Below are 15,074 nucleotides of genomic sequence, written 5' to 3' on the forward strand. Positions count from 1 at the left end.
TGAACAAGCATAACTCCTAGCTCAAATTGAATTTGGAGAAGGTTGAACACAATTTGGAAAGCCCTAAACATCTACTTCAAATCATTAGTTTATGTCTTCTTCAGAATCATTTGGGAAATTTGTGAAAAATGAGCCCAAAGTTGGATGAAAACTAGGTTAAAACACTTAAAAAAATTTCTAAGTGTTTATGACCTAAACTTCAAAATTTCCAAAACTTCATAAATGGTTGATCTTTTGAAAAAAGTTCCCTTGTAAGATGTTGTTTTATTTTGCAAGATCTACAACTTTCATGTTGGAAGTTTTTTAAGTTGTGTAGGTGAAATTTTGAGTTCTCACCATGCCTTCAAAAACCCTAATTCCCGACTTTTTGTTCCTTGATGAATTTCTTTGAATTTCTTTGGTCAAATGACTTTGACATCCATATATTGATGATATTGATCTTTGAAAATCATTATTTGACCAAAAACCTTAAAAGTCAATGATGATCCTTCACAGTTGACTTTTCCCTGACAAAGTGAATTTTTGGGCTTTTGTGTAGAAACAAGATCTTCTCCTCAAATGAATGATGTAAATGGATTATATTGAGGTAGTAGAGATTTTTGAATCATGTCTTGAGTTTTGGATTCATGCCCTGATTAAAAGTCCACTATCTTGGTGAATTAGGTCAAAACCCTAATTTGTCGACCATGTGAAAATAATGACTGTAGACTTTGAATTGAAGTGTGATGTCCGGTGGATCTTGTAATATGAGATATTTGAAGATGATTGATGTCTTTGAATGATCCCCTGAGGTTTTTTAGGGCTTCCCAAATGTGATCCCTGATTTCAGTCCTTGATAGGCTCAAAACCCTAGTTTGGTGACCTGAGTAAACCTGTACTTAGATGACTGGGTGTCTTAATCAATCATAGATGAGAAAAATGAAGTCCTTGAGCCCCATGATTGTATTAGGGACTAATCCTTGTATTGATTGATCCTTTGCCTGAGCTTTCTTGTCTTTGAGCATCCTCGATTAGATACCAGATGGAGAAGTAACTGCTCTGGGAACTTGTCTTGACCTGATGAAAAATCCTGAAGATATGCCATCTCAGGGGGGTCAAAAATTAGGGTATGACACATTCCATGAATAAAAATCAAGAAACTCAATCAAGAATAAAAATTCAACAAAAGTCAAAGTTGGAAAATTTCAAAGACTTAAAAATTTCTAAGTGTTTTCAAGCTTTTTAGCTATAACTTCATGCACAAGTAACCTCAAAATCCAAGAAGAAATTGAAAAGGCTTCCAACATGAAAGTTGTAGATCTTGATCCATACAACAACTTTGTCACATATAACATTTTCCAAAAAATGAATCATTTGAGAGTTATGGGATCAAGAAGTTTCATACAAAAGACTTAGAAAATTTCTAAGTGTTTTAATGTAGTTTTTCCCTAACTTTATGGACATTTTTCACCAAGATCCAAGATGAATCTAAAGGGGAACCAAAGACCAAAGTTGAAGAGTGTTGCAAGAGCTTTCCAAAGAGTACTCAAACACCTCCATAGCATATGTGGTTTGAGAGATTCGAATTAAGGAAGATGGTTTCATGCAAGTTGGATTTCAAACCATTTTCAACATGAACAACTTCATGATACACTTCACTAAGCAAAGGATTCCACTTTTCATTATCAATAACTTGTAGAACTTGTAACACCCCATAATTTCATTGTTTAATTTAATTGGAATTTAAATTAATTATTTAGAATTAATTGGAATTTTGGTGAAATAATTGGAGAAATTATGAAAATAATGGTATTGGGCCAGTGTTGTGTTTAGTAAAGGGGATGTGTCAATTGTTAGGCCTTTTTACTTAGATAAATGTTATTTTCATAAAATAAGGAATCTGAGAAAAGAAGGAAATTAGAAGCCAAAAGGATAAGAAGAGAAACCTAGAGAAGGTGAAAGAGCAAAGGAAGAAGAGAAGAGTATTCAAGAGTATTTGACTAAGGTAAGGGGTGACAATCATTTTAGCCTATATTATCAGTTTAGATAAGATAGAACTGATTTATGTATGTTGTTCATGTCGATTGAATGTTTTAGGTTTTGGGATTTTGGGGTTTTGAAAGTTTTAGAACCTTTAGAATGATTTGATGAAATTGGATGAATGACGAATATGTTTGATGTTAAATGACCCATAAATAGTGTTAGAATTGTGTTAGAATATATTAATTGGTGATGTTTTGGTATGATACACATTTTAGTGCGATTGGGTTTAAATTGGGAGTGGAAGAGTGCCAAATTCGCACAGTAGAAATTCTGGTTTTGGTGCGGAGCGCCGGACGGACGGATCGGAGCGTCGGGTGAGCGTGCGCCTACACGCTTTTTCCAGGTGAATGTAGCGGGTGAGAGGATGGCAAGCTACTGCTACAGAGCACCGAGCGAGTCAGTCGAGGCGCCGAGCGAGTCAGTCGTGGCGCCGGGCGAGTGAGCCCAGTTTTGCAAAATTTGAATTATCGCATATTTCAAACCGTAGGTCCATTTTGAACGTCGTTTTGAGCGATGTATAGCTAATGAAATATTTTATGGGATAAAATGATGAGACGGGCTGTAGTTCGATTTTATTTTAAAATTCCGATTTAATTTATTTTGGTGAGTTATACGTGCATAGATTGATAAATATGATAATATGGTAATATGGTGATGATACGATTGTGATATTGAGTGTGATTATGTATGATTTGGTTATTGAATGATGCTGAAACATGAACATACTAAGTTCGGTGTTGTTATTGTTGAGTTAAGTTGAGATGAATTTTTTAATCGTATCGGTGATGATGGTGAGTATGTTATATGTTGTGCATGCATTCATAATCATTTATTTTGGTGGCTGAATCCCAGTGACGTTTGGATCAGTGGAGACATAATTCCCATTGTGTGGAATTAGTGCTGGCAGGACCGTATCCCGGTGATGTTTGGATTGGTTAGATGGGTTAGTCCCATGACGATTGGTACCACATGCATAACGTCAGTGCATTTGCATATTGTTAATATATAAAATTAAAGTCTTTGTATTCCGATTGTCAACCAAATTATATGCAAGAGATTGATGGATGTCGAAGGAATTTGAGTTGGTGTGATAGATACTATGGTGCTTTCGAAGGCTTCAATTTCAACAATGGGCATATGTTATAATATATTCAAAAAGGCATTTGGAAAAGACATTCGAAGAAGTCATGCAAAGAGTCAAATATTGACATATTGCATTGATCAAGCAAACAACTCCTACAAGGAAGTTATCAGCAGTTATTATAAGTAGTTATCTAAAGGGACATGTGTCAATTTTAGATTAATGAAGTTATTAAATAAGACACTTGTCAAAATATTAGATGTAGGAAGTTACTTCCTTTTTTCTGTAAATAGTTGTAATTACTATGTATTTAGGGGTTGGATCCTATTTTCTGAAAACCTTGTAACATCTACGCCGCGGGGGCAAATGAGTTCAGGGGTGGAAAGAGATGGATTCTGACCATCCTTTACATTTTCAACTAATTTAAGATCGTTTTGTTTATTTTCCTTTTTCTCATGCCATTCTACATTTCTTTTCATTTTTTTTATTTTTCTTTCTTTTGAATGCTCATTCGAGTGTTATTTATTTTAACTTGTCATGAGACAACTTGTTTTATAAAAGTTGATGGAATCAATTCTAACACTAGTAAGAACATGATTTTGTTCTTAAAGAATGCATGAAGTGATATCATAAATCGCGAAACTTGAACGAATACCGTAAAAGGACTTTTATTCAGTCCTAAAGTGTTGATGAATAATGATTGTTTATATTACCAAAAATTGGTGTAAATATATATATGTTGTTATAACATGATTGGAAGATTTCCAGTATTATTTTCTGGTGATGTGGTTAATTTTATATTGTGTTGTTGGTGCATTATTTATGAAAATCTAAATATATTGCAGTTGGGTGAATAATATGCTAATGATGTTTTGTTGTTATGAACTTATAATATAGTTTAATTGTGATATGTCTCACCCTTACTGTTGAGCATTTTCAGATTGAGGAGTAGCGGCATTTTGAGCTTGGTGAGGATAGCTTATAGGGTAGTCTGTTAGTTTTGCGTCAGTGTCATGCTCTGATCTTGTAACATTCGGGAACGCTTATTTTTAGAGTTAATTATTATACTCTCAATTTATTGATTTTACGGATTATGTTTAATTGGTTTATGAACCAGAGACTTTGGTGTTTATACCTGAAAGTTATGTTATTCAGTTTTTGAATTCATTCCGCTGTGTTGAACATGATTTATTGAATAATTGTGTTTTGTTCCTCGTGAAAAGCATGACAATCGATTTGGTGTTTTATTTATTTATTTTTAATTGTGACATCCTTGTCTCATGTTTACTCTGAATTTATATATATTCCGTGGGGGTTTAGAAGGGTGTTACAAAACTCACCTTAATCAGTAGATTATACAAGCTTTTGAGGCATTACACATTGATTAGAAGCATGGTTCATGAGAATATACCATTTGTGGAAGGTTTTGCCAAAAAGATTACACTTCCATTTACATTAAGAGGCTTTAATCACAAGATCAATTTGTCTTGAGCTTCTACATTTTTGCTTCTACATTCCAACATCTTTATGCTCAGATGCAACCTCTCTGCATTCAACAACCCCAAGAAGCATGCTTGTACTTCACCAATGGAACCACCATCATTATGTAACTTGAAATTTCAAATGAAACCAAACCATAAACTTGGAACTCAGAATTCTGGTTATCTCAAGTCCTCAAACCTTTTGCCCATAAATACAAAGGTCATTTTCACTACAAAACACCAATTCACTACCCTAAAATCCTCCAAACACCCTTGTATTCAGAGTTGGCATTTCAAGAAATCCATTGAAGCTTGAAATTCAATTCTTCGAGTCACCCATCCTAAGCAATTTCCTTGTGAACTAAGCATCCAAACACCGTTTCCACACCATATCTAAGCTTCTGTATGCATTAATTTGTCACTGAAACACCCCAAACACTTCATCCAAACTCAGCCAAAACACCTCTATAACTCGAGATCCACAGAAGAATCCAGGCGCGCTCAATCCAGAGTGAGCATTGCAAATTTGCAATAGCTTCCTGGAAGTTCGGTGAAGCTAACAGGATCATTACAACACTTCCAGATCTCCATTAATCAAGGTATCGATCTCCTGTTTCAGAGGTATAAAACTCAATTTTGAACTCTATGGTTTAAGCATCAATTTGTGCATTTCTTGATACTAGATTGATTGTTTTGATGTGGTGAATGATAGCCCTAAGGTATTAGAGATTGATTGTTTATGTTAGCCATTTAATTTGAATTTGAAGTTTTAGGGTTCTTCACGTTTTTTGAGAAACTCAAGAGTTACAGTTAATATAAATGAATGAATGATACATGGTTGAGTCGTGATTAAATTCTGAACATGTTTGCCTTTTACATTTTTGAAAATAGTTGAGTTTTGGTGTTAATGAATTTCCAAAAATCATAGTGTCGTGAGGTTGAAGATGAACTTGATTTTCTAATTTTCATAAATTGTTTTATTTTATTTTTATTGATATGCGTTTAATTAACGACTAAATGAACTGGCTCAGATGACAAGTGTGTGTGTTATGAGGCTTTGGTACAAGAGGGTGTGAGTTCGATCCCCCCTTTTTTCTCTTTTGAGTTTTTATTTTCAGTTTTAAGCATTTAGTACTTGTTTTACCATGTATTGAACTGAGTGGATCTTATGATCAGACGCAAGCACTTGACTCAGTGGCTAAGCTTTTGGCTTGCAAGCTTGAAGGCGTGGGTTCAAACCCCATTGACAGCAATCCCTTCATTTTTATTACTAATTTCCTTTATTTCTTTTGCAAATTTATTTAATTGATTTAGATGGAAAATCAACTTACTTTTAAGTGATTTTTTGCACACTTCTTATTTAACCTATCTATTTTTTGAATATATTTCAAAAATTCAAAAATATTTATTATTTGATCATTTTAAAATAAATCAAAACAAGTCTTTTATATGTTTAAAAAACTTTTTTTAAATCATTTCCTTTGACTTTTTCCACCAAGTAATTTGTTAATATATTTGTGTGAATTAATTAGGGCTAGGTTAAAATCAACTTTCATATTCCCTTAGATCAATCCTCCTTTAGGATTTGGCTTTTTAATCAAACTTAAAATCAATTAGGTTTAGGTGTTTCAAAACCCTAATTTCAAAACCTTAATTTGAAACTTCTTTGATCCTTAGCTTCAACCATGTCAACATAACTTGTAGCTTTGATCTTTTCTCACTCCTATACTTGTATATACATACTTGTTGATAATTTTTATTCTTGTACATTTATACTTTATTTATGGTCTTATCATTGTATATACATACTTTGATTACTAACCACATGCATGAGATATCACTACGCCAAACAAGTAAAAAGACAGCGCTTTTTTTGGCTTTAGGCAGCGCTTTAAAGCGCTATCTATTCCACCGCTGCCGTAGGTAAAGGCAGCGCTTTTTTTCACCTTGAAAGCACTACTAAAGACCCCATTTAGCCAGCACTTTTACTTAGAAAGCGCTGCTAAAGGCCCCCTTTAGGCAGCTCTTTTTCTAAAAGCGCTGCTAAAGGCCCCCTTTAGGCAGCACTTTTCTTAATTTTAGACAGCGCTTTTCATTAAAAGCGTTGTCTATTCCCCCTATATAAAAATTGTTTTCACTTTAAACAAAGCGCTGCCTATTATAAGTCAGCATATATGCACCAAATTTTCACCATTTTTGCACCAGGTTTTTACCAGAATTTGCACCAAAATTTACTAATTCAGTTAAATAGAACAAATTCGCACTTGAAAGAGAAGTGTAACAAATATGTAGTTTTTTTGGGATCAAGAAAAATTATATTAGCAAAGCATAATAGCATGAAAGTAATTAATCAGAAGGCACCTAGTTCCAATTGGCTAATGATGTCCTCACTACAATAATCGATGAAGTTTTTTCAATATATCACATCTAGAACAGCAACAAACATCTAGAATTTCTCTATCCGTTAAATTTACAATTTATAAACATAGAATCAGTAGATGTTTCCAAGTACAGGTACAAGTTCGGAAAGATACCCAAAAAAACACTTTTCCTTTTATAAGGCCATATGGAACAGGACCAAAGTGACGTGAATCAAAGGAAGCATATATGTTATCTCCTTGAATCCAAACATGCCCCTTTGGCACCTACGGAAAAAAAATGTTGATAAATTAAGCAATAAATTAAACTTATAAATAGAAATTAAATAATATTATTATGGTTATAGAGTTTTAAGACTCAACAAGGAGAATTAGATCAGAAAGATGCTCTGATACATGGAATCAAGGATATCTGTAAGCTTGAGTAAATCAGTATTGCAATCTAAGAAATGACCAATTGCCTCAGCCAAGAGCATAAGGATATTTCAAGTAACATAACCAGACACCATAATCAAATAACTGAACTTTTATCATAATTGTTACGATAAACTAATGACGACTACCAAGTGAGCAAATCATATAAATGCATTACATCAAGGGTCATTGAAAATAGTCAGCATATCTGCTATATGGAACCTTATGAATTACCTAATTTGAAAAAACACACTGATAAAACTGTACTTTCTATTCCATATATGTGAAAGAAGTAGGAAATTGCATCCAATCATTCTCTTATTAAATCCGTTCACTGAAATTATCACCTTGACATCTAACTCAGTTGAATGGACAACCCAAAAGATTCATCTAAATGGGACATACCACACAAGTAATAACCCTCTCATTGAACACATGTTAATCAATGGCTTGCAATCTCACAGACCACAGTTCTTAAACCTTCTCCCACTCACTATAATCCAGCAAAATAAAACATTCATGTGATACTTTCCAAGACAACATATTCGCATACTTCTCTGCACTGCAACTACTGTTAAGACTGTCATCCACATTTGATCATAAATTTCCACAACAGCATGAATTGCTTGTGATTACAGCCATTTCCATAACCGATATTTAAAAATAATTTCGGTACAACAAAAAGTTTCATATTGTTTAAGAACCAAGGCTAACAGTAGTTTATAAGCATTCATTGTCCTCAACCTAATGGGGAGGATTTTAACTAGAGATTAGAGTGTAAAGACTCACATTCATATAAGACCCAAAACAAACAGCACCACAGAAAAGAAGTGATACATACTTGACAATTGAAAGAGGGTTTAAGTCATGCGTGAGCGCTAATATATCCTTTAGCCCCTTAACCTAGATTGGGGACTACTGTTCCAGGATTCCAAAAGAGTGTCACATTGGAGAATCAAGGCTTAGGATAGTTTTAAACTTACTGAGTTGTCTTTAAAATACGGATAGAACTACTAGAGCTTACAAAAGACCCTAAGTGAACAATAGAAAAACCTTGCTCATAATTATTGACCTAATGTGAGAGCAATCAAGGGCATATTTTCACAACCCAAGAAGCGCAGTCACCCCAAACACGACTATGCGACTAACAGGCCCGTAATAATTTGTAAAAAAAAGAATAAATTAGACATAATCACAAATGTAAGGGCACAGGTCGGTGTTAGATAGTTCGCAACAATGTACTTCAAATAAACTACAAAAATCAAAATCAAAACCAAAACAGACAAAAGATAAAACAAAGAACAAACCATTAGGCACACATACCACATCAGTTCTAGAGGAAACAAAACCTGAAGCATCAAAGAAAGTAACAGTATCCCCTTCCATAGCAACAACACGCTTTGTCAAGTTCCGATTAGGGTTCAAATGTGACGTCACAAGAACTAAGTCACTGTGACCAACTTTCCCAATCCGCGGAGACAGGTGTTCGACGAGAACAACATCGTCGGCGATATTTAGGATAGGGAGCATGCTAGGTCCGTACGCCTGCAAACAGAGGATTCAAGCAATTGAGTTAATAGTGAATACGAAAAAACAAGAAGAGGAAGAAGAAGAAGAATGGGAACGGGAACGGGATGGAGTACCGGTCGTAGTTGCAGTCGCAGAGGAAGGGGGTTCTTCGCATAAACAAGAAAATGGAAGGTATTTAGGGCTTCTGGTTTTGTTCGTGATTCATAAGCAATTTTCGTTTGGGAGAAGAAGAAGAACGATAGGGTTTCAGAAGATTTAGGGAACAGAAGAACGATGTTCGTGATTTAGAGAAGAAGAACGATGAGATTTGTTCTTTTGTTCGTGATTTAGGGATTCAGTAGATTTTTCGTTTGGGAGAATTAATCTATTTTTCAAATTCAATTTTAATCCAACTAAGGCAGCGCTTTTACAAAAAGCGCTTTCTAATATGACCCTAAAGCAGCGCTTCCCAAAAGCGCTTTCTAATGTGAACCTATACCAGCGCTTTTAAATTATTTTTTAAAAAATTTATTTGACCTTATACGGCGCTTTTTGAAAAAGCGTTGTCTAATGTGGTCCTATACCAGCGCTTTTCAATAAGCGCTGTCTAAAGTCTGACCTATACCAGCGCTTTCACTCTTTTTTAAACACAGTTTCCGTGTTTTATTTTTTATTTTACTTATAGCAGCGCTTTTGTATAAAAGCGCTGTCCAAGGGGCGCTGTCTAAAAGCTATTTTGGCGTAGTGTATCCATCCATCATCACATCACATTCATTCATACATGAAATGATCTTAAGGTATGACATCTCCTTGTCCTTAAACCTTCCCCATTTGAGTTTTATACATTGATATCTTTGTTATACTCACTTGTTTATCTTTATGACACACATGTTATCACACACATCACTTGAGATATTCATGATTTGATTGTTTAAGTTGTTGCCTAAATATCCAAAGGAATGAGAATGGTATTGACTAAAATTGTCAAGGTACTCAATCTCTCTTCCAAATTATTTTATCTTTGTGCTTAGTATTGTTAAAGCTTGCATCGCACTTGTTTTGAAAATGATTTTGTATTGTTAAAGCTCAACCTTTTTAAATCAACCGTTGATTTTGTATTGTTAAAACTCAACCAACTTCTTTTATTAAATCTTTGCCTTGTATTGTTAAAGCTTGGCTCATTTTAAAACTTGTTAAGTGTTGTTAAAGCTTAACATTTTAAAAACCCGTTGAGTATTGTTAAAGCTCAACACTCAAAAATATTTTGGCACTAGGCTCTTTTGTTTTTCTTTTTAAGAGGAACTACAAAAGCTCTGACTTCCCTACTCCACTTAAGGGGTATGTAGGCCTGAGACGCAATGTCTTACCGAGCTCACTTTTAAAATCTTCTTTTCTCATCATCCCACTCTATTTAAACAAAAAAAACAATTTTTTATTACTGTAACTATATAATATTTTCAAAGAGATTCCTATGGAGTACCATAGATGTTAGGGGTGCTTAAAACCTTCTCCTTGCATAACAAACCCCTTACCCAAATCTCTAATAAGTTTATTAATTTTGATTTTAAAAACTTTTGTAGGTTTTATTCGCTCTTTCTCCCATTTCCTTTGAAAACAATAAAGCGCAGTGACGACTCTGTTAAAGCATATGAGTTAAGTCAATCAATGACTCTAATCTCACAAATTTCACCACTACAAAACCCTGTAAGCACAAACCTATTTTCTTGCCTCCTCTAAACCTGTTCCCAAAAACTCCACATCATAATTAATGAAATCATCTTCAATCATAACTTTTACAAAGTCCAAAAAATCACCCCTAATGAAAAGGAAGGTATAATAGACCAGAAACAATGTCTAAGATAATGGTCATCTTATCAAATGGCACATGAAATGAAATGACAATGTCTATGATCTTATATTTCCGTAAATACATATAGTAAATTTTGATTTATCCTACTTATACTGGTTCTCTAAAGTGAAAGTAAATTAATGTCATTCAAGTACATCTAAATCACTAAAGGGAGATACACTGGAACTCAATCTTTGACCTTATATCCAACCAAACACCTTTAAATCAAACTTTTTATCTTATAAAAAAATCAATTCTTTTTAGTAATCATTACTAATATTTATCATTTTTTTAATCAAATTCTTTCTAAATTTTTCTTTTATGAGAATGACTCAAAATTTCTTATTGATTTAGTTTATGATAATTGCAAATTTAGTATGGTGTTCACGATTCAATCTCTAACCAAAAAATACTAACAATAACCACAAATAATTTACCATTAAAAAAAATAGATCATCTTATCTATAAACAACCCTTTGCATTGGAATGCCTAAAAAAATAACCTCTTGCATTGAATGAAGACTTTAACCTGACCAAATAGTCTACAAAATACAAATGAAGCTATTGGAATTAATGTTAGCCTAAATAATTAAAATAACCTTAATATTGATGTATAGAAAGATAAAACTGTGACACAAGGGCACATTAAAGTACTTACCATTCACTTTTCACCCCCCACGTAGCTACAACATTTACATGCATTCGACACCTAATCCTCCACACGTCAATCATTAAAACCTGCTAAAACTTTCACACCTGATCATGCTGATTACTCCCTCTGTCCCAAAATAAGTGTCACATTTACTTTTTAGATTTATTGAATATTTAATGTATCTGGTCTCTATACAGACTAGATACATTAAATATTCAATGAACCTAAAAAGTAAATGTGACACTTATTTTGGGACGGAGGGAGTATTATAAAAACACCTCCATTTCTACCTTTCCTTAACAAACATTCAAAGAGACAGAGAAAGGTTGGTTGGTTAGTTAATCAATGGGTCGAAAGAGTGCCAAGAAAATGGTGGTTAAATCCACAAAGAAAGTCGTAGAAGAAAGTGTTCAAGTTTCAGTTATAACCAGCAACAAAAGATTAACACGTAGAAACAAAGATGCTCAAACAGAAGACGAAGAAAAAGAGCAACAAGTAACAAGAGTCATTCCCGTTCTTGAAGCTCATGAAGAAAAAGGAGACGGTTCAACTTCAAGCACAACAACAATCACAACTGAAAACAAAAACACCGACCAGCAAAACACACCAAAAGAGGAAGAACAACAAAACAGAAACATTAATATCAAGAACAAGACAAAAAAAGTGAACAACAGTAACAATGGTAAGAAGAAGAGGAAGAAGAGTGTGGAAGGGTATCAAAGGTATGTGTACAAGGTGTTAAAGCAAGTGCATCCTGAAATGGGGGTTTCGTCGAAATGCATGGTGATTTTGAACAATTTTATGAATGATATGTTTGAGAGACTAGCTTGTGAGGCTAGTAGGTTGAAGGATTATACTGGAAACATGACATTGTCGTCGAGGGAGATTCAAGGAGCGGTTAAGCTCGTTTTGCCTGGTGAGCTTGGGAAACATGCTGTTGCTGAAGGGATTAAAGCTGTGAACAACTATACGGCTTATGAATGAATGTGCATGATGTTTAAGCCTTTAGGAAAATGATTATGATTATGTATAATTAATTAAGTTTAGTAAGTAATGTTATTATGTATGTTTAGTGTGGATTTAGGTGTTTAGTATTTTGGTTGCATGTTGTATTGTATGTACAATGTACTGCATGTTCTTGTTAGAGATGTACTAGATTACTAGTTTATGTGTGCAAGTTAGTTTTTGAATAAACATGTGTCCCAATAACTGAAATCTTCTCTTTCTTCCTAAAAAAATGTTAATTTTTTCTTTTACATTGTTATAATCCAAATGATTGAACTACCATAAATAATTAATGGAGCAAATTAACACATTTCTTTGTTGCCGAATGTGATTTATGTTTAGAGTTGATGGCATTGAATTGTTTGGTAAGATGATTTATAGTTGATTACTTAATTGAAGTTAAGTTAATTGATCCTTTTGGTAAGATAAAATATTTTAGGTTTAAATGTATTTTTAATATTTTATAGGTTTAAATGTATTTTTAAATGTTTTTTTATTTCTTGGAAGTTTGGAGTTTTTTACGTTCGGATTAACCGGTAAAAAATTAAACCGTAAACAAAAAAATAAGATATATGAACTCAAACTAACTTAATAAAAACAGAGGCAAAAAAATAAATTAATATTTTATGACAAGCACGTGCAGGCGAAAATATAAGTTATAAGTTTTCTATTTAAAATAGAAAGACTGTTTTCAAATTCTAAATTTTTCTAATTTATAGGGATAAAAATGCATTTAAATCAAGGAAATTTCTTTACCACTTTCCTACTTTCTTGATCACATATGGCGAAATTTTTAAATTTTTAAAATGTTCCCTGTTTCGGAAATGCATTTTCGAAATCAGTTATTTTATGAGAAAAAAAGGTGATTTCGGAAATGCACTTCCGAAAACACGAAAAAAGGTGTTTTCGGAGATGTACTTTCGAAAACATTAAAAAATTAAAATCAATGTGAATTAATACAATTAATAGGGTATAAAATCAAGATGAATCAATAAAATAAGGTGAATCAATAAAATCAAGCTGAATCAAAATTTCCTAAACAATTTTAAAGTTAAAAATTATTTTATTAATTTAGACAAAATCTTTTTTACATTTTTTTTAAACTAAATGAAAAGTTATATTATTGGTATTTTTGTTAAATATTTTTAAATAAGGTAAAATCTTTTTTTAATTTCGTTAAATAAAATATTTTTAAACTAAATGAAATTTTTTTTTCATTAAATAAATAAAGTAAAATTATTTTTAAATAATCAAATTTCTATTACACGTATTTTTCTCATTCATATCATATGCGTATTTTCGATAATTACTTAATTTGTTACCAATAAAATAATAATATCTTATATTAAAATAAAATATCTCAAATCATTTTATTCATACCAGGGCCGGTCCTTTGAATTTGGATGCCCTGGGCGAATTAAAAGAGTGGTGTCCCAAAAATTGTTTTTAACAATAAATACATAAGGATAAAAGAAATAATTGGATAAAAACACATTTTCATTTGACATTGTGCAAAATGAATACAAGTATGGATCTTTGAATCAATGTTTATACTACATCAAAACATAAATCACTATAAAGAGACTTATTATTCTTCTTCTTCTTGATCCTGTAGATGTTGTTGATTGGCTGTAATTTTTGGTAAAATTCATTGTGATTTTATCATGTCAAAACTGGTGTCATGACATGCATTCTACTGTTGTGAAGTTTTACATATGCAGGCCTTTACATGATGTCAAGGCCGATGTCATGACATTCGTAGCTGTTACGTCTTATTCTGTTACTAATTATGGTTATGTGATCTGTTAAGATCCTATGCGCTTTACTTGGAAATATTGGATTTTGATCTGTTCAAGGACGTCTTTAATTGCTCTTATTTTAGGTTCCTTGATTTGTGGAAATTAGTTTTATTAGGTTTAAAACTAATTCGGATCCAAGGCCCAGCTGCTGCGTTTTTTGAAGGCTATATATATTATGAAGAAGCTGCAGACCGTATTAGGGTTTTTGTATTGAGAAGCTTTAAGAGTTCTTCGTGTTTAAGTTTTTGCGTTCTAGCTTTCTTGTAAGCCAAACAATCATCATGATGATTGTCTTGGTCTAGGTGTTTTTTGTTTGAGTTGTAAGAAGTTGTGGACCTCCGATTTTTTTTAATACCGGGCCATACCTCTGATCTGTAGAGATACGTGAACTGACTCTTTTTTGTCGCTTAATGCTTTCGCATTTTTTTGAAAATATCACAGAGTCGCCACCGACCTTTTATTTTATCCAATTAAGGAAAGGTTTATAAAAGAAACAGAAAAAAGACCTTTAAGAAATTCTGGGTAAGGGGGTAGGTTATACAAAGGGAAGGTGTTAGCACCCTTTGTATCCATGGTTATCCATGGGCTCTTAAGTTTGCTTAGCTCACTTGTTTTTCTATCACTTTTCAATTGCTCTGAAATTGCTCATATGTGGTTTCAAATACTTTTGTAAATTGAATTTTGTAATGATCCGTGTGTGGATGTATACAAAATGCTTGTTTATCTTTCGAAAGATGTTTTGAAAAGAACGTTAACTTTGTAATAATCCGTGTTTAGATGTATACAAAGTATTGTCTTTTTTTTTGAAAGTTTTGAAAAATCAACAGTGTATGAGAATTTTGTTTGTTTTGATTTGAGCAAGCAAACTAGGAGGTCTACCCTGA

General features: G+C 32.9%; 2 protein-coding genes across 2 annotated transcripts; one reads left to right on the forward strand and one right to left on the reverse strand.

The window, feature by feature from the left end:
• Positions 1 to 7,005: 7,005 nt before the first annotated feature.
• On the reverse strand, positions 7,006 to 8,915 carry LOC131628191 (mitochondrial ATP-independent inner membrane protease subunit 1a-like). Its single transcript, XM_058899055.1, has 3 exons — positions 8,700 to 8,915; positions 7,119 to 7,229; positions 7,006 to 7,011 (listed from the first exon to the last, which is right to left on the reverse strand). The coding sequence occupies exons 1-3, from the start codon at positions 8,904 to 8,906 to the stop codon at positions 7,006 to 7,008; spliced, it is 324 nt and encodes a 107-aa protein (XP_058755038.1). The 5' UTR covers positions 8,907 to 8,915.
• A 2,760-nt stretch (positions 8,916 to 11,675) lies between these two features.
• LOC131628199 (uncharacterized) lies at positions 11,676 to 12,580 on the forward strand. The gene has a single exon (XM_058899061.1). The coding sequence runs from the start codon at positions 11,732 to 11,734 to the stop codon at positions 12,368 to 12,370; it is 639 nt and encodes a 212-aa protein (XP_058755044.1). The 5' UTR covers positions 11,676 to 11,731; the 3' UTR covers positions 12,371 to 12,580.
• Positions 12,581 to 15,074: the final 2,494 nt, after the last annotated feature.

The sequence above is a fragment of the Vicia villosa genome, unplaced genomic scaffold (genome assembly GCF_029867415.1).
Source record: "Vicia villosa cultivar HV-30 ecotype Madison, WI unplaced genomic scaffold, Vvil1.0 ctg.000429F_1_1, whole genome shotgun sequence".
Classification (NCBI taxonomy): Eukaryota; Viridiplantae; Streptophyta; class Magnoliopsida; order Fabales; family Fabaceae; genus Vicia; species Vicia villosa.

Coding starts and splice junctions, on each gene's coding strand:
- LOC131628191 (XM_058899055.1), bottom strand. CDS start 8,906: ATGCTCCCTATCCTAAATATCGCCGACGATGTTGTTCTCGTCGAACAC. Junction 7,230..8,699: donor TTTCCTCTAGAACTGATGTG/GTATGTGTGCCT, acceptor TTTTTTCCGTAG/GTGCCAAAGGGGCATGTTTG.
- LOC131628199 (XM_058899061.1), top strand. CDS start 11,732: ATGGGTCGAAAGAGTGCCAAGAAAATGGTGGTTAAATCCACAAAGAAA.